The sequence below is a fragment of the Micromys minutus genome (genome assembly GCF_963924665.1).
Source record: "Micromys minutus genome assembly, chromosome: 22".
NCBI lineage: Eukaryota > Metazoa > Chordata > Mammalia > Rodentia > Muridae > Micromys > Micromys minutus.
This window is the reverse complement of record NC_137957.1, coordinates 38,400,596-38,419,532: the sequence shown is the minus strand read 5'-3', so window position 1 is coordinate 38,419,532 and position 18,937 is coordinate 38,400,596. Positions and strand designations below refer to the sequence as shown.

The following is an 18,937-nucleotide window of genomic DNA, read 5'->3' as shown; positions in this document are numbered from 1 at the left end:
ATCATACATATTCCTTCCTTCTTATCTTTTTATAAGACACAGCAGGTGAGTTCCAGGGACTCACTAACCAGCCTAGCTGAAAACAGCGAGCTATAGGTTCAGTAACAAAACCCTGCTTTAAAGCTAATAGAGGAAGATACCCTGACTCTAATCACCGCATTCACAGGCACACACATACATCCTACACTACACACATGTGCATACATATATACACTACACATGCGTGCACATACATACACATGCATACACAACACACACATATATATATACACACGGTTACATTACACATATATACAGACTGGGTGGGTAGATGCAGCTGTATGACTGGTTCCTTGTAGAAAGGAAACACAGTCACCAGGTAGGACAGGGTACAGGAAAAACATACCTACACATGGAGCACGTGACTCAGGTTCAAGCCAGACGCCTGGAAAAACATGTCAGCAGCAGGGGGCTGTCCTCGGGAAGGACAAAGGCTTTTTCTCAGTTCCAAACCTGCCTGTAGCCTTGCCAGCCTTAGCTCATCCTGACCACAGTTACATTCTTCTTTGATGGTTCAGGTTTTGGCCTGGCTTCACTAAGTCCCACAGCAGAAGCCACGGGCTGGAGCAGACGGTACAAGATGGGACATACACTGACTCTTAGTGAACTCAGGGAAATTTTGGAAACCAGCTTTTTTTTTTTAAAACCAAACCCATCCATACTCTGAATTTACGGCACCCGATCAAAGGACTCCTTTTTAATCAAAGATGGCCACTGTCAAAAATGATCTGAAAGTTTAGATTAGTTGAGTTCAGTTACTTGAGACTATTTGAACTCTTTCAGAAAGAAGATAGACTAACTAAATATCTTAACTAACCAATAATATATTGTCAATGTAAAAAAAAAAAAAGGTTAACTGTACTTTGACAAGTTATCAAATGCATAGTTCTGACTGCTTAAAATACAAACTATAAAAACCTTGGGGCCTGTGCGCTTGATAATCCCAGAATTGGACCAGCTTTTCCCCAAATAGTCCGGGTGGTTTATGCCCCTGGTTCCTTCAGCTCCTTGTGCAGCATTTTATGTAGATCCCCAGCCCGGCCACCTCCCTTAGCCTGGCCTCTGCCTGCCTTCCTGATCTGCCTTCTCACCTCTACCTTCTCCACGGCAGCACCTGACACTGTTTCATCGCTGCATCTCTGCAGCAGGAGGAGGTGTAAGTACTATTTATCACCTTCTGCTCCTCAGACACCTAGGGCAGGGACAGCCCACCACAGCACTCCTGGACACAGATCCCAGAAAACTGTCCCGCCAACCTTTGAAACAAGATGAGCAAAGATACTCATGGCAGAAGTGTTTGACTCAGTGCCCCTCCATAGGGACACATACGGGGAGTTAGAATTCCATACTGGGACCTGGTAGGTTCCACAAGAATAGCTCTGACTGGGAAATCCAGGAACAGAAGAGTGCAGAGTTCAAAGTCATATTTGAAAACACAGACATCAGAACCAGAAAAGAGACAAAGGAGCTCTAATTTCTTCTTTAAAGAGGAAAGACGGAGGTGAAAAGTCTGATTATTTATTTATTCATTTATTTATGAGCCATTTGTTTATGGTAAAAAAATATTTATTTATCATATAACCCGGCTGCTCTTGAACGCTCCATCTCCTGCCTAAGCCTCCAAACGCTAGAATTATAGGTTTACGTAACTACGTCACATTTACAGCTTGAAGACCAAAAAACAATGGATACAGTTTCTACCCCTCCAGAGACCCTGCCTTACACATGCTGTTCCCTGTGTCACGGGTCCGGAAGCACTGGCCCCTGCTCTGCCCCACTCAGCCAGCATGCCCCAGCACTGACTAAGAACCAAGGACACTGTAGATGACCGGCCGCTTCTGCTTCCCAGTTACTCATCTCAACAGACATCCTCCTTTCTAGTACCAGGTGCATACTGTAGGTTCAGCCACAATGGCGGCACATGATGTGGGGTGGGGAAAGTCGGGAGAGGTGAGGAGGGAAACTTTCAGCTGCCATGAGAGGAGGGAAGACAGTGTGTCTTCACTGGGATTATTCTATGCACATCCAGCATCACGGTTGGTCTTTGTTTAGTCATTAGTCACTGTCCGTTCTCAGCACCACCAAGAAAACAAAAGAATGTGTTATCCAGAGGCCGGGGCAGTGAGCACCTCACAGCAGCTTTAGAGCAGAGAAACAAATATTATTATAAATATTATTATTAAACAGATATTATTATAGCTAAGTTTCTTTACACATACATTATAGTATGTGTATATATGTATATATGTATATATGTGTATATGTATATATGTATATATGTGTATATGTGTATATGTGTATATGTATATATGTATATATGCATATATGTATATATACGGGTATGCACGTGTGCATGTGCATATGAATGCATGTGTGAGAGACAGAAAGACAGACAGACAGACAGACAGACAGAGAGAGAGAGAGAGAGAGAGAAACCCTTACTCAAAAACAAGCTGGGTGGTGGGGGATGTTCCTATGTAGAAACTGCTGGCCAGGGTTCTTGAGGAGAAGGCAGAGGGCAGAGAAAGCAGATGATTCTCAGTCTACCATTGTTCTGTCCCCAAATGTCTCCTCCACTTATCAACCACGGTCCCTACTTTTCATAGACCTGAAAACAACTTCTCCATAGCCACTGATACTTCCCTTTGGTGAAAACCCAGTCTCTACTTGTGAGGACAAGCTGAGATGTAATCCAAATTTTAAAAAAGAATACAACTATTCTACTATACGTATATGTATCCTTCCTCAAGTGTACGTATAAAAGCGTGTATGTTTTAAATCACAAAGCCACGTTACCATCAACCTGGGCATTTAGACAACTATCTGGAGGACACAATGGGAAATGAGACACGTCCCACCGTTGAAGATAATCCAGCAAAGGTGCTCCTGAGGGAGAGCCACCTGCATGATGAGTCTAAGGGAGGACAGGATGCGCAGACACTGCCTCACGGACTCTTCGTTCTGCAGGTTGGCATCGCTTTCGCACACCAGCTGGTACTTGCAAATATTTTTTCCATTCAAAGCATGAAACTGAAAGACATAGGAAATATATGAATATAAACCAGGCTTATATAATTCAAAAAAAAAAAGCATTTCTCAACAATGTTGAAAACCAACAAAACCTAAAATTTCAACATTTGTATTTTACTGGCTTAATGGATTTGGCAAGGAAAAAAAAATGCAAGACAGGCTTCATTGGAAAATTCGTTAAGATCAGCTTTCCGAAGGCAAAAAAAAAAAAAAAAATCCCAAACTAAACAGTACTGAAACCTCATTACCCTATTATCTCATTACCGCTTGGCACGACTTGTAAATCTCATCCACAAGCATTTTAACCTATTTATTAACTCAAATGTGATTGTCTCGATTTATAGAACGCTTTCAGCAAATGTTGACTGACCAGTACTATTTCAAGGAAGACTTGAAAAAAAAAAAAGAGAGAGAGAGCCTCAGCTCAAGGCAGAAGCAAAATACTCAGGCATGAGCAACATTAGGAGTCCTTCAGGGGTCTGTCATGGTCGCTGAGTCTGTGAGAGGGCACTGGGCACCCTGGGATCGCGGGCTGCCATGGCTGAGTCCTGGGAGCCAAACTCAGATCTCTAAGAGAGCAGAGCAGTAAGCGCTCTCAACTGCCCAGCAGGCTCTCCAGCCTCTGGGCTTGTTTCTTCATCTCTAATAATCTTGTTTCTTTTTGTCAGTAAAAAGGCAGACTAGTTCCACCTTTTAGGGCCTTAAGGAGGCTGTGAGGTGGTAAACTGATACAGTGCATGCAGACACTACCTAGCTCAAAGCTCACTTTGGCATGATTTTTTTTTTTCTGTTGGCTTGTGTTTTCATCCCCATAAAGACACCTGGGGTATTTAGAAGAGGACATGACAAGGCCAGACATTGAGAATCTTAGGGAGGGTGAATCTGACAAGGCCCCCAGCCCCACCTTCCTATCAGGGACTCCTTTAGTCCCCAGATTCTCAAGCACCGTTGTGAAACAAGGCGGGGCTGGGGGGGGTTGCTCAACTAGTAAATTAATACTAACAGTTAATATATAGTAACACTGATATAATAAAAATATGGCTTAAAATTTCTCATCAAAAATCTATGCTCATGCTCAAAGAGCACCCTTTGTTTTCTTTAGTTTTTTACAATACATATGTAAGAAGCCTCATTTTTCTCTTCTGTAAGATGGAGCAGTTATAAGATCTAGCACCTGTTTTAAGGACCCAAAGTGCTTCCCAAAACTGTGTAAATGAATGTACCCACAGGTATTAGTTACAACAACAACAGTGCTGGCTGCACTGTGAACTAGCACTTGTAACGCAAGCCGCTGGAGCTCGGTGAATTCCCTCTCTTGTCTAGCCTTCAAAACTTGTATCAGACAACGTACGGGGCACAGTCAGATGCTGCATTAGGCAGAGGACGTTACCTAGTCACTGTCAGACAGAGGCTACACTAATCCCACAACTAATCACAAGCTGCGGGGGCCCTTGGCTTCTTCTCCCAACGTACTGTAAGTCCGGCCGCTTCTTCACCAAAGCCTTTCGGGAAGAAGACAGTTTTGAACTGGTTTACATCTTCTTTATGCTCGTCGAAATCAGTAGTGAACTCCTGGAGATACCTCCCATAGCACTGCAGAAGAGCCAGCTTGTATTCCTAAAATAAAAGAGGGCCTGATTACAGTTTCAAGATGTTGTCTTAGATTGGGTGGTAGTCAGAGTGTCCTTAATCATACCCCTGTGGGTTACTGCTACTTCCAGAGACAAATACAGCCGGTGACTCCATGTAACTTTATGGAATATCAAATGTTACCCTTTTGTACCTAGGGTCTATTTCTTTACACTCCCAGCTCTCTACACTGCCATGTGACTAGCTCCATTTCCCAAGCACACGTAAAGTGGCAGACACTCTCTGTGCGATGCCTGCCTGTTATTGTGTTGAATTCTCAGGGGGTGGCCTCTGGGATATGAGAGCATCTGGACCATAGTTGAGAAGATGCACGTTCGCTCTGTGTGTGGTGAAGCCCTCAACATCTCCCAGACTCGGAATGAGTTCCCAAACCCAGCATCCCATGCTCATGGCAGCCCACAGGCTCAGTTCAAGAGTAAGGACTGTACCCTTGCTACAGAGGCAGGGTGTTTGTTTCCATCATCCACAGGAGATGGTTTGACCTGGAAAAGTGTCCGTGGGAAACAGGAATAGTCCTTGGGAAACTGAGTCCTTTGCAACTCCTCCACAGCCCTGTCTTCAGGAAAAGCCACCGGCCTGACTCTGACCCGCCCACTGCCTAGCCCCTTGAGGGATTTCCACCATCAGACACCGCACCGTCCTTATCACCAAACATTGCATGTTCTTATTTCTATTGATTTGTTTGCTCCCTCACTGGTTGGTTTTGAATCTTTCCCGTTCCAACTGGATTTGGATAATATACCCAAAATGGGCTCAAAACCACAGCACCCCCATGGGATTATCTGTGCCATCACTGAAATATAAATACAGTCTAGAAGTTGATGGTAGTAACAACTCAAGCTCATTTTCAAGATTATAAACACCTTCAGTGACCCATTTCCCATCACTGAAAAGTAGATAAATCGTCCCCTTGTTCTCCCATCCAAATGTAAACACTTGCCTAGGCTAATCTATCAGAAGCATCAGGGATCCTTAGCTACTGCCCATGGTCAGCCTGGTACCTCGGTGTCTAACACGCTTCCTCCTCCCTCTACCTTCAGCTCTGGGGTGTCGACCTCCCAGTCCCAGAGCTACCGGGATAAAAAGGCTATGTTGTCAACTGTCACTCAATGCCACAGAAATAGAGCTTGCAACTTGCAAGTCACCCATTTTTCTCCCAAACCCTACATTTTCCCTTTGCTTATTTAAAGATTTGTTTTATTGATATGAGTACACTGTAGCTGTCTTCAGACACCAGAAGAAGGCATCAGATCCCATTACAGATGGTTGTGAGCCACCATGTGGTTGCTGGGAATTGAGCTCAGGACGTCTGGAAAAGCAGTCAGTGGACTTAACCACTGAGCCATCTATCTCTCCAGGCCCTCAAACCCTACATGTTCAAGTATGTAAGAACCATGGTACATCCATGTGGAGATAAGGCTGCCTTTAATTTAGGCAGAGGAAGTGGGACCTAATTAGTTCTGTGGGCAAAAAAGTCCTGGAAAGAAAGGCAAGCTTAGACTGAACCTTCCGGATGGCTGATGGCTTATTAGCTGATGGGACTGTGGAGAGGCTGGTGTTGCAGGTCCAGAGTCTAATTGCAATTTATACTGGGCTACCTTTTAGCCCCTTTAAAGCATTTCTTGCCTGCCTCTGTGTTTGATCCTTGTGACTTCACTTCCAGGTAAAAAGCACTTGCAATATGTTAACTTTTAATCTGAGGCTTACGGAGATTTCTCATTTTTCTGTGACCTACCTGCCTCATGTTTCCATCAAATATATTTGAAAAGTGGCATCATGTGTGACAAAAAGGTCCTGAGTGACTATAAAGGCTTCATCAAACTGTTAACTGTAATGGACAAGTAATTTGCGGGGAACCTCAGTCTGTGTCCTAGACCATGGTCACTCACATGTGGCGTCAGAAGAGATGATCTCTTATCTACCTGGGGTGGCTGTTGTACTTTTGCATTGATGGTGTTTTAAGATGGAAGCCTTTCTATACAGTATCCTCTAGTGCAGTGGTTCTCAGCCTTCAACCCTTTATAATACAGTTCCTCACGCTGTGGTCACTGCAAACCATAAGATGACTTCATTGCTACCTCATAAGTTTAAATTAGATACTGTTTTAAATCATAATGTAAAAATCTGATATGTGACACTCCTGGGTGTCAAAACCCCTGATCTGTTTGGTACATTTGCTCTCTAATATATAGATTAAGATCTACGAAATCTTAGTACATTTGCTCTCTTAATATATAGATTAATGTCTATGAAATAGACACACAGGAAGAAATCAAGCTGGAAAACTGAAAATTGAGAAGGCATTCACTCACACTGCCCATGCCTGGCCTAGAATCCCCGTGGCTAAAATAACTCCTTGTCCGACACTGAATAGAACTTGTTATATATATTTGGACTTAGGCCAGAGATATGGGGTTAAACTCACAAGTTTACAAACAGAAAAGCCCAGAAAAGCCACGGCAAGGTCTTATCAAGCCAAGCCCAGGTCCGTGACATTCAAAACCATAGACCCTGACACAGAACTTACACTACGGTACATGCTCAGTGTCTGGTGTAGTGCTGAGCAGGAAACAGGGCATATATGCCACAGTTGTTATATTCACAGTATAGTAAAAATATTCAGAAAACTACAAGTCATTAAAACAGGACACGGATCAGCCAGGCCAGTAGTTGTGAGGGCTGACAGGGCAAGGCTGCAGGCCTAGGGGAAAACAACAGGAAGTGGTGTCTGGGCTCCTTTGTGTAAGGTAGGAACATGGTGACTCAGCACTTCCTGCTGTGGGCCTACCACACCCTCCACTGAGCAGAGCTGCCTTCCTATCCTAGGCTGCTGTTGGTCCCTAAAGGAACCACCTGGAGACTTTCAAATACAAAATAGAAGGACAAACTTTGTAGTTGTTCCTGTACCTCATTACAATTTTACTTTTTTACATATTGTTTTTCAATATTAAAAAAATAAATAAAAAACCAAACCCTGTAGACTAGGAAGGGTATTAACCCAAATACTAAGTAGCTAAAGGAGTTTGCTTCTCTTGGCTCCCTGTCTGCTTTGGAACCACTTACTTTGATTTGACAGAGGCTGTCTCCAACCTTCAGAAGCTTCTCGTTGTAATAGTCGGACGGCAGCCTGGGGGCGTATTTGGTCCAGATATTAAACAGAGTGGTGGCACTGTTAAGAGGCATAAAGTAAACGGACATCTTCAGAAAGAGCAGGCAGCCTCGGTCAGTTATTGGGCCCTTTAACACTTGCCTTGTGCTGAGTCTTTCTCAGACTCCTTATTGTTAACGTCTAGGTATTAACAAACATTATTATAGCTAGTATGTGCCCATTGTTGACTGGAGCCCTTTCTACATTCTTTTTGAGAGCCGCTTTTAACTTCACAGTGGAGAAAATCCAGTGCTGCTCCTCCACCCCCATCTCCAAGCCTGGACAGGCCGTGTGTCCTCTATCAGTGTCCACCCTTCTGGGGTTCTCTGTCTCAGAGATCTTAGAGACGGACTCGGAAGGAAGTCCGAGGAGCATTTTACTAAAGGAAGGAACATAGTGCAGGCTCGGTAAAGAGCCGGGGAAACAGCCAGAAGATGGAGCAAAAGTCATGCCTTTTAAGTTAGGCATGGAATAGAAATAGACAGATTATTAATAAAGGAGAAAGCACTCCCCAGAAAGGAAGTGAGCTGAGGAGAGAGCCGTATGGTACTTGGTCTGTCACAGCTTCCTCCCCTCTCTCCTTTGCATTTCGCTTGTTCCACACATGCTCTGTTCCCCAGGCTGTGTCAGGACTTCCCCTGTTCCTCTGCAGACTGTCTTCTTTCCATACATGAGTGTGTTTGCTTTGCATGATTGTGTGCTGTGTGTATGCAGGACCCGGGAAAACCAGAGGGGGGCATCAGATCACCTGAAGCCACCTGCAGGTGGTTGTTGGGCACCATGTGGGGGCTGGGAACGGAACCCTCGCATTCTGCAGGAGCAGGAAGTGCTCTTAACCACAAGTCATCTCTCCAACCCCCTCCCTTGTCACAACTAATGAGTCAACTCTAGTACATCAGGTAGTGACAGAGTGCAGGGTTTCTGGCAGGGCTGCTCTTGGTGAAAAGTATAATGATACACATCAGCACTGTTTCGAGATACAATGTTTCACTGTCCTGAAATTCCTCTGGGCTCCACCTATACATTTCTCCTTTGTTCCCTAATCATTTTTTTTTTTTTTTTTTACTGTCACCATAACTTTCCTCTTGCAGAATGCCACATAATTTAGAATCTTTTCACATTGCCTTCCTTCCTTTAGAAACATGTATCTACATTCCTCTATGTCTTTTCCTGGTTTGCCAATTTGTTTCCTATACTGATTAATATTACACGATTGGGTAAGATTGTCACTTACTCTTCCTTAACCTTATGAAGAACATGGTGGCTGCTTACAACATTTAACAATTATAGATAAAGCTGCAATCCATATCTGGAGCCGGAGAACAGCCCAGTTAAAAAAGTGCTTACCACCTATCATGAGGACCTGAGTCAGGGTTCCAGAACCCATGTAAATAGCCAGGGAAGCAGAGGCAGGAGGATCACTATAATTTACTAGCCAGTAGCCCATCTTAATTTATAAGGTCCAGATTCCAGTGAGAAACCCTGTCTAGAAAACAAAAGATAGCTCACGATGAAGGACATTCCAGGTTGAACTTTGGCCTCTACACACACACACACACACACACACACACACACACACACACACGGGGGGGGGAATAGGAGAGTAGGGAGAGAAGAAGAGAGAGTGGGAAGAGAGAGGTCTATTATGTGGATTTTTTTTTTTTTTTTTTTTTTTTTTTTTTTTTTTTTTGTGGATATAATTATAATCTCTCTTTGGGTAAGTGCCAAGAGCCACAATTACTAGACAGAATTATTAAGGGTATACTTAGCTTTGTGAGAAATGATCATTTGTCTTCTACAATGCTACATCTGCCATTCTGTGACCCCTCCAGCATGAGCTTCTGTTCTCCTTCATCAGCATTCAGAGCTGTCCTGGATTTTAGCCTTGTAACCGTGTATAGGCGATCTCGCCATTGTTTGAATCTGAAGTTCCCCCGATGTTGCTGTATGTGGAGCATCTTCTTATGCATATTTTCCATCTGTGTATACCTCTTTGGTGAGATATCTGTTGGCTCTTTGGTCAATTTTTAAGAATGGGTTAGTTTAAGTTTTGGGGGTATTTTTTAAGAGTCTACTACATATTGTGGACAACAGTCTTTTATCATATATGGATTTTGCAAGTATTTAATCTACAGCCAAGCCAGGCAAGGATAGTGCACTCCTTTAATCCCAGTACTCAGTAGGCAGAAGCAGACAGATCTCTAAGTTTGAGGCCAGCCTGATCTACAGAATGAACTTCAGGGCAGCCAGAGCTATACAGAGAAACCCTGTCTCAAAACAACAACAAAGCTTACATCCTGTTCTGCCTATTTTTTTTATACTATTTACACAAAGCAGAAATCTTTCGTTTTGACCAAATTAAGCTTGTTCATGTATTTGAAGTTATATCTAAAAAGTAATGGCCAAGCCCAGGTCACCCAGGTTTTCTCTTAGGAATCTTGCCGCATTACATTTAAAGGACAGATGATCCTTTGAGTTGATGTCCATGATGGAGGCAATCTGAACCTAATTTGGTTTTCTTGCATGTAGTTATCAAGAATTTCCAGCAGACGTCTGTCTCAGCTCTATTCCTTTGTCAAACTGCAGACTGTATGCCTGGGCTGTGCTTTCTTCCTCGTTGATTTGCCCATCCTTTTAACACTATCACACTGTCTAGAATACACCAGTATCACACTATCTAGAATACACCAGTATCACACTATCTAGAATACACCAGTATCACACTATCTAGAATACACCAATATCATACTATCTAGAATATTACAGCTGTTTATAAATCCGGAAGGTGTGCTGTATCAATCCACCAGTCAGCTTTGTTCCTTTGGTTTTTGTTTGTTTGTAACTCATTACAAACAAGGCAGAAAATGACCAGAGACAGGGTTGTGGATCTCCCTTCTCCAGGGCCATTGGCCATGGCCCATGAGGACAAAGGGAGTAGAGTCCATAAAACAGGGTTTCAGATGACCTGCGAATGTGAACAGAAATGACAATACTTGGGGATCAGCTTTGGGGAGAAAGATCAACTTCATTTGAGGTGAATCAAGAGTTGTATAGTTTTGGGGAAGGTGGTAGCAATAACCAGGGTGGGCAGAGGTCCCTGGCCGAAGGCTAAGGTACTGAGATGCTTCATCAGCATGGAGAGACATTCCAGGAATCTCAGGTGCTTGCTGAATGGGTTTGATAATCCAGAGAAAGGAAGCTGGACCTGTAACCTCACCAAGGCCACGTGACAGAGAAAGAGAAAGTCCGCTGTTAAAGGGAAGCCACCATTTTGCACTGAGCTCTGGGCTTTCCGGGAACACTAAACTTTGACCTTAGTTAGCTGGGCTTCCCAATACAGAGTCTCACTGTGAAGCTCTCGCCGCTCTCAGAGTTGATAGCCTCTGTCACACACTCCTCTGTCACACACTCGAATATGTCAAAGTTACAGGTGTGTGCTATCACGTCGACGGTAGTGTTCACTTCTTGCCTCAAGAGGTGAGACACCCAGTACAGGTAGAGTATCTTTTCCTGTTGCCATGATAAAATATTCGGGCATTTAAAGCAGCTTACAGGGGGAGGAATGGTCTCTTCTGTCTCACAAGTGAAGACACAGTCCATCATGATGGGGAAGTCAAGACGCCAAGAGCAAGAAACGGCTGGTCGTGACATATCCACAATCAAGACCTCCTGTTTGCCTGGCCTTCTCCAGTCTGTACAGTGCAGGATGCTAAGTCAGGGGGAGGAGCCATCACAGTCTGGGTCTTCCCTCCTCGAATCAAGATGACGCCCCACAGACATGCCAAGAAGGCAACGGACCTTAGAGAAACCCTCACGGGTTTTACCGAGGCTTGTCTCCTAGGCAATTTGAGATTCTGTCAAGTTGGCAACTAACACTGACTTCACAGTAGTCAAGGAAAGTATAAAGCTGTGGTTCTCAGCCTTCCTAACGCTTTGACCCTTTAATAGAGTTCCTCATGGTGTGGTGACCCCCCCCCCAACCATATCATTATTTTTGTTGCTACTTCGTAACTGTAATTTTGCTACTGTTATGAGTTGTAATGTAAGTATCTGTGTTTTCTGATGGTCTTAGGGGACCCCCGAGAAAGAGTCCTTCAATCCCCAATAGGGTTGTGGCCCACAGGTTGAGAACCACAGGTATAAAGAAAGCAAAAAGGGAGGAAGTAAGGGAAGATGGGGGGTGAGAATGGGGGAGGACTGGTGGTGACTAGAGCAACAATAGGTAGGTTGAGAAAATTCTTGCTTTTATTTTAGTCTTTTCCACAAAGAGCTCAAATATCCAGTCAATCCTCCTTCCCGCCACATAAAATGAAAAGAAGCCAGTAGTACTATAGAAGTGGTTTTTAATAAAAATGAACAAGGTGATAAAGTATTGCCTAGTGCATTCATTCTTTGAGATAACACTGACTCCTCTTTTCCCAGAATGTTATGATGCCTCTGGGATGTAAAATAATAATAATAAATTCAAACTCCCCTTAAAGTTGCCCAATGCCACCTTCTAATATTCTAGATACAGACCAAGTTGGGAATAGAATGCATCCTCCCAGACACAAGCACATCATTAGCATCTTAATCCCCCAGGGCAACTGTACTGGGAACTTCACCTCTGAGGAAGCAATTAAGGTTAAATGAGGTCAAGTAGTGAGATCTTGGTCTGAGGGGACTCCCAGGGTTTCTTCAGAACTATGCAAAAAGAAGAAGAGGAGGAGAAGGAGGAACAGGAGGAGGAGGAGAAGGAGGAACAGGAGGAGGAGGAGGAGGAGGAACAGGAGGAGCAGGAGGAGGAAGAGGAAGAAGAGGAGGAGCAGGAGGAGGTCAAAGCTGTCTTTAAGCCACTCAGTCTGAGCTATCTTGTTATCATCTTGTTAAGCAGGTGATCTGAAGAATATCGAATTGGTGGTAGCCCGTGCCTTTACTCCCAGCACTCGGGAGGCAGAGGCTGTCAGATATCTGAGTTCGAGGCCAGCCTGGTCTACAGAGCAGGTTCCAGGACAGCCGGGGATGCACAGAGAACCCTGTCTCAAAAAACAAACAAAATCCCTGCAGGCTGGTGTCGACTGTTCACATATACATGTTTGACCATTCATGACATAGTATCTTCAGATACAGATCAATTGATTTGTGAAGGCAATCAAATGATATTGATTGGGCCCCATGTTGAGTAAAGGGGATGTAGCATCCATGCCTTTATGGACTGAAAAACAATGTTTGGGGTAGAACAATACCCATATGTGCCCACAGTAAAGACAATAATGAATAACACTGTGGTAAATACAAGCCTCAGGGGGCTGAGGAAAGAAAAACAGTTCCTTCATTTTGCATTCTACTTGCTGTCTCTTGAAATTCCACAGTATTTAGGTGCAATAAATTCAAGAAGTCTACCCAGTCAGGCCCAAATCCTTCGGTTCTGTATCCAGAACAGTTAATTCACCGGAGGTTTAAGGATGAGGTGATCGTTGGGTTTGTTATTCATAGAAGCGAAATACCAGCTTAATTAAGTCAATCGGTGTTATATAATAAGAAAAGAGCTTTCTTTCTTCTCTTTATTTATTTATTTCCTTTTAGAGAATCTGAAGCTGGGGAATGCTGCTCATTAGCAATGGCTTACATAATGCAGGGGCAAAAATTATCTTCTGTAGCCCAGGGGTGACTTGAAGCATATTGTGGTCCAGGCTCGCCTCCGACTCATACTGCTTCCTGTCAGCTGCCAGGGCTTGGAATCGCAGGCATGGGCCACCATGGCCAGATTTAAGAATAAAAAGTTAACACGTTTTATTTTGCTGGTTGGCTATAACGGCTAGGAGATGTCCAGAATGTCCTAAAGAAAATTCTTACAGTATAATCAGAGTATCTAGTGCTTATTACAAAAGCAGATTTTAAAATATACCACTCTTTTATAGAATGGCATTGTTCACAAAGAAGATCATATCTTTTTGGGTATTATACATTTTTATGCTTGTGGAAAGTCCTATAGTTAGAAAAAAAAAAGCTTTGATCTTAAGAAAAACCATCTGTCAAGCATGTTATAAAAGCAACTCCTACCTCCTGGGCTCCCAACCATATCCCCATTACCACTCTTGCCCCACTGGGCCATGATTGCCCAAGCAGCATTTTTAAATAAAAATTACATAAGGGCAATCCCATCCGGGAAAGGTGTTCCTGGTGCAACGGACCTCTACAGCCCTCCGAGCCTCATTGAGTCAGCTAATGGCATGGCCCACGATTGGACCCATGCTTCCCATGTTGAAGCTGGACAGGCTTCTCTCTGTTCATTCAAAGTGCTTGGTTCTTTCCGGCCCAGGGTTTTCCTCTATACTTGCTTTCCTCTATTTCTCTCTGTTTGGCTGCTTGACTCCTGCACATTCTTCTTGGCTCAGCTAAACATCCCCTTCCTTGCCCCTCCTTTGAAAGCAAGCTGGCCAGTGAGCCCCCCCCCCCAGGTTTCTACTAGGGTCCCACCTACTTTAAGTGCAGGTGAAGCACCCTTCCACCCGATACAAAAAGAAGTAGATCTGTTTTGGATGCTGGAGAGAATACAGGATAATAGAGTCCTCGGAATCCTGCAGTGTCAAATGTCTGTGGAGTGTTTACTATGTTCCAAAACCCAGGCTATCACCTACAGATGGAGCAATGAAGGGAGAAAAAAAATTATCCCAAGCTCGCCAAGAAGGTTTTATGTTTTAATAAAGAAGACAAGGAAATGAAGTTAGATGAAATACCAATTGAGAGGTAAACCAGATTTAGGCAGGAAAACAGAACAAAAAACCTGTCTTGGGTAGCGATGACTGAGCAGAGACCTGAAGGAAGACTGGGAGCCAGGAGAAAAACCTTCCAAAGGAGACCACAAATAGTAAGGATCTGGGGCAAGAAAGTAGCGTTTCTCTGGCCAAGTCTCAAGAAAAGTGCTGAGCTCGGATAAGGGAAGGGCAAGGCAGATCCTCAGACCCTGGAGAACAATGCAGGTCTTAATTGCATGCTAGAAGCCAAGGCAATCAATCGACTTTAGCTAAGAACAGCTGATCTGCTTGCAGGAGGACATTTGACACAAAGGGGAAGCGGAAGTAAAGCGGACCTCTGGCCTGGATTGCTGAGAATGGGGATTCTAGAGGTTGTACAAACGGAAACCATTCAGATACAGGGTGTGCGGGAGTGAGGCTGGGTGTGCAGTGTGCTCTCCTTTGGGCTATCTTTCATGGGGTCTCACTCAGCTGGCCTTGAATGCAGGATCCTCCAACTCAGCCTCCCCGATGCCAGGGTGACAGGCATGTGACACCTCAGCAAACGCCATTATTTTAGTTTATCACGATTTTATTTTATTTGTCCTCTCTCCTTGGTCAACCCTTGCTCCTCCTCCATCAGCAGGATATGCCACAGTTGATTCTTCCTTCCCTGTGATTCGCTTTTTCTCCTTGCTCTAAGAGCACCAGTTACTTCCTGGTTCTCCTCCGACCTTCCTGGCCTCTGCAGGTTACTACTGAATGAAACAGCCTTGGGCTCTGTCCTTTACTGTCCTCTGCACCTAAACCCACTCCCTGGGCTAAGTCTATGGATCATCATATTAAACGTTGTTAATGGGTTGATGAATCCCAAGTGTGTCTCTCTTCTGACCTCCAGCCCTGCCTGGATGCTGAGTTATAACTCTAAGAGCTCGAAAATCAAACTCTCCATTTTATTTTCTCCCATCTGAACCTGCTCTTCCCACTGTCACAATGCTACCCAGCTTCGTCACACTTGCCATTGTCCCTGTGTAGCCTACTCTACAAAGAAACCCTTATACATTGTCCGCAGTCCTCCTCAACAATTTCCCTCTTCCTCTTTCTTCCTCTTCCTCTTCTTCCACTTCCTCTTACTCCTCTTCCTCCTCCTCATTGTCTTCTTTTTCAGAACAAGGTTTCTCTGTGAAGCCCTGGCTGTCCTGGAACTAATTCTGTAGACCAGACAGGCTTCAGACTCAGAGAGATCCTCCTGCCTCTGCTCCCCCTTTCCCCCCAAGTCCTGGGATTAAAGACATATGCCACCATTACCGTGCTTTGGCCTCAACTTTTGAAAACAAGAAAAAATAACTTTTTTTTCTGGTTTTCTCTGTCTATGCTCCGTGCCACCCCATTTCCAGTTGCAACATTCGTCAGATACCCCTTGGCCATATGTCCTGCTTTACTCTTCGCTTTTTCTGGGCACTCTCTTTGTAAAATGCATCCGCTGGCTTCTCCCCTTCTTTCAGTGGGCTTAGTGTGAGGTACCCTAATAGATTTATGAAGAAACAATTAGCATTGAACATTATATAACTATACTTTCTTCTATTCACACACACACATACACACACACACACACATACACCAATATACTCGAGCCTACTTTCTGTTGTCGTGATAGTAACATAACCGAAAGCAATTTGGGAAGGGAAAGTTTATTGAATCTTGTGGGTTACAGTCCATGATCAAGGGGAAACAGGGCAGGATCTCAAAGCAGGAACCCAGAGGCAGGAACTGAAGCAGAAGTCATGGAAAAACACTGCTTACTGGCTTCTTTCCCCTTGGTTTGCTTAGCTATTTTTCTTGTACAACCCAGAGCCACCAGCCCAAAAATAGCACTCACTGCTCAGGGTAGACTGCAGCCTCCGATATCAATCAGCAGTCAATAAATTGTCCTAGAGACATTCCACAAGGCCAATCTGATGGAGGTAATTCCTCTAAAAGAGGTTCCTTCTTCCCAGGAGTGTCAAGTTGACAACCAGGATTAGCCATCACATGACAAAGTGTCCCTTGTGAACTAGGCACAATAAGAGATGAGCTATTCTAGGTGGAACAAGTATAACAAATTCCATAAGAGCTACATGAACACAGTGACGCTCAAAACATCTAACTGTACTGTAGGTCCATGCACTTTTCTCCTTTCCCTATTGGAACACTTTTTTTTTTTCTATTTGCAGAAGGAATCTACACCTTCTCCTTGCATCCCCAGCATCATTACCCTTGTGCTTCATAATCGATATTAAATAAATTACGGGTCATATTAACACAAATCCTGAGTTACTGTGACAGTCAATCTGATAACCAAGATGGCTAACTAACAAATGGACCCATGAAGACCACAGTGTGTGTGCTCTGGACAAAAGAAAAGGTTGATTCAGATCCTGGGTGGGTCAGAACAGGGTACAGCAAGATTTTATCAGAAGGGACTATAAACAATGTCAACTATTTGTTTCTGGAATTTTCCATTTAAGATTTTCATTGTCCTTTGACCACAGGAAAGTGAAACTTGGGATCCGGGGAGTAGATAAGGGGGTGGTGGCAATGCTGTGTCTCATGTTTGTTTAGTACAAGACTATACTTACAGAAATATGTGATTTGGGGGCGGGTATTACTAACTTGATGCCTCCCAGTTTTGAAAAAAGTGCCTTTCAAAGATGTGTCTACTAGGTGCTCAGCAAATCTTTAAGATGTTTGAATGAATAATAAATGTAAGTTAAAACTGTGTGTTCATAGTAAATGCATGACTAAAATATGTAAGTTTAAAATATTCACCAGAAAGAAAAGTTATTCGCCAGTCTGGTTATCTTTGCTGCTTGCCTATGTCTTGTAACTACTCATTTTGGAATGCATTAGACATGAACAAAACCAAATCTTAGAAACAGGTATTTTTTAGTTTAAAAAATTAAGTTGGAGAAACAAGAAAAAATTTAAAAAACTTTAAATTAAAAAAAAAAAAATCAGACACTCAGAAATCAGAAAAAGCCAAGGCAAAAGGCAAAAGAAGTTTCTGTAATCACAACGGAAAATAAAGAAAATAAAATGTAAAAGTTCAAGGACCTGAACAACCTCCTCAGCGTTGGTCTTAAGTCTACTTTTGTTCTGTTTTGCGACCCACGAGTGAGCCAAGAGAGGCCATGAGAAGACGGTGAGACCAAACCCAGAGTTAGGAACCACTTCTGGACTGATTTTTAGTTTGACCTGAGAAGGAAGACTTGAAACGTGTAGGAGGAGCTAAGGGCTGTAATTGCTGAGAATGTCCACAGCTTAGTTTGTCCCCAGGGCCCCGCCCCTGTCGTGGTCCTCCAATGGCATCTCCTGGCGCCCTCCCCTGCGCCCTGCATCAGCTTACCACCTCCGATGGAATTCGTGCTTCTGTTCCTCTGAGGTGGCTAGAGCTTTATTCTTCTTCATAAAGCCCAGCAGCTCCCGGATCTCCTTCTCACAAGAGGCCAGGAGCGGGTTTTTACCGTCCAGGGGCCCGTAGAAGGCGGCAGAGGGCAGCGAGTCCTCGGAGCAGGTCCAGTGCGGAGGGTTGGTTGAGCTCGACTTGGACTCGGTGGGCGATTTGAAAACCGCGGTGGAAGTCGGCGGCGGCGTTGGGGGCAGTTGCACCGGCGACACCGATGTCTCAGAGTCCGGGGACACTTCAGAAGAACCGGGGGAGCTGCTGGAGGACGCCATGTCTACCAGAGTTCAGCAGGTTAGGGGCTGGTGTACAAGAGGTTGCCAGGCAACGATCTCGCGGCAACCAAGCTGCTTGCAGGCTTTCCGGAAGCACAGCGACCCCTACAGGGCTGGAAAAGTAACGACAGCTTGGAAAGGCAGGATGCTCTCTGAATGGCTACTTTTGTAGCCCACACTAACCTCAAACTCACTATCCTCCAGCCTCAGTCTCTTGAGTGCTGGGATTACAGACATTCACAAACAAGGCCGCTTGAGAGAGGGTTTTAAAACAAAGAACCATACTGTTTTTCCCATTTAGACCACCTACTAATAGACATGGTTACAATAATTAAAATGTATTGGGCATTATTCCAAGCATTTTGAAGCATTACCTTTCTCATTAATTGCCACGACTCCATACCTCATCTTCTGTCCCACCTCCTTGCTTTCACAGCTTTAGAGAACATAGCTTGACTTTGACCAAACTCAGAGGATAACAGAGCATCGGGGGGACAAGTCCTAATTACATGCTGCAAAGCCAGTGATCAGAAGGAATCTGTTGTCCTAATGATGCCCCCAAAAGAAATCACTGAAGCCAAATTCCCAAACTGGAATTAGAAAACTCTCTGACAGTCTGGTTAAGACAAGCAGCTTG

General features: G+C 44.0%; 1 protein-coding gene across 1 annotated transcript in view; it reads right to left on the bottom strand.

The window, feature by feature from the left end:
* The window catches only part of CFAP54 (cilia and flagella associated protein 54), a gene marked incomplete at both ends in the record, with an annotated part of 273,781 nt that extends 255,481 nt beyond the window's left edge, over positions 1 to 18,300 (bottom strand). The window contains 4 exons of the mRNA XM_080935383.1: positions 2,898 to 3,069; positions 4,543 to 4,686; positions 7,783 to 7,888; positions 17,969 to 18,300. Coding sequence (XP_080791509.1) covers positions 2,898 to 3,069; positions 4,543 to 4,686; positions 7,783 to 7,888; positions 17,969 to 18,300 — 754 coding nt within the window. The remainder of the gene's footprint in view (positions 1 to 2,897; positions 3,070 to 4,542; positions 4,687 to 7,782; positions 7,889 to 17,968) is intronic.
* Between the last annotated feature and the right edge of the window lie 637 nt (positions 18,301 to 18,937).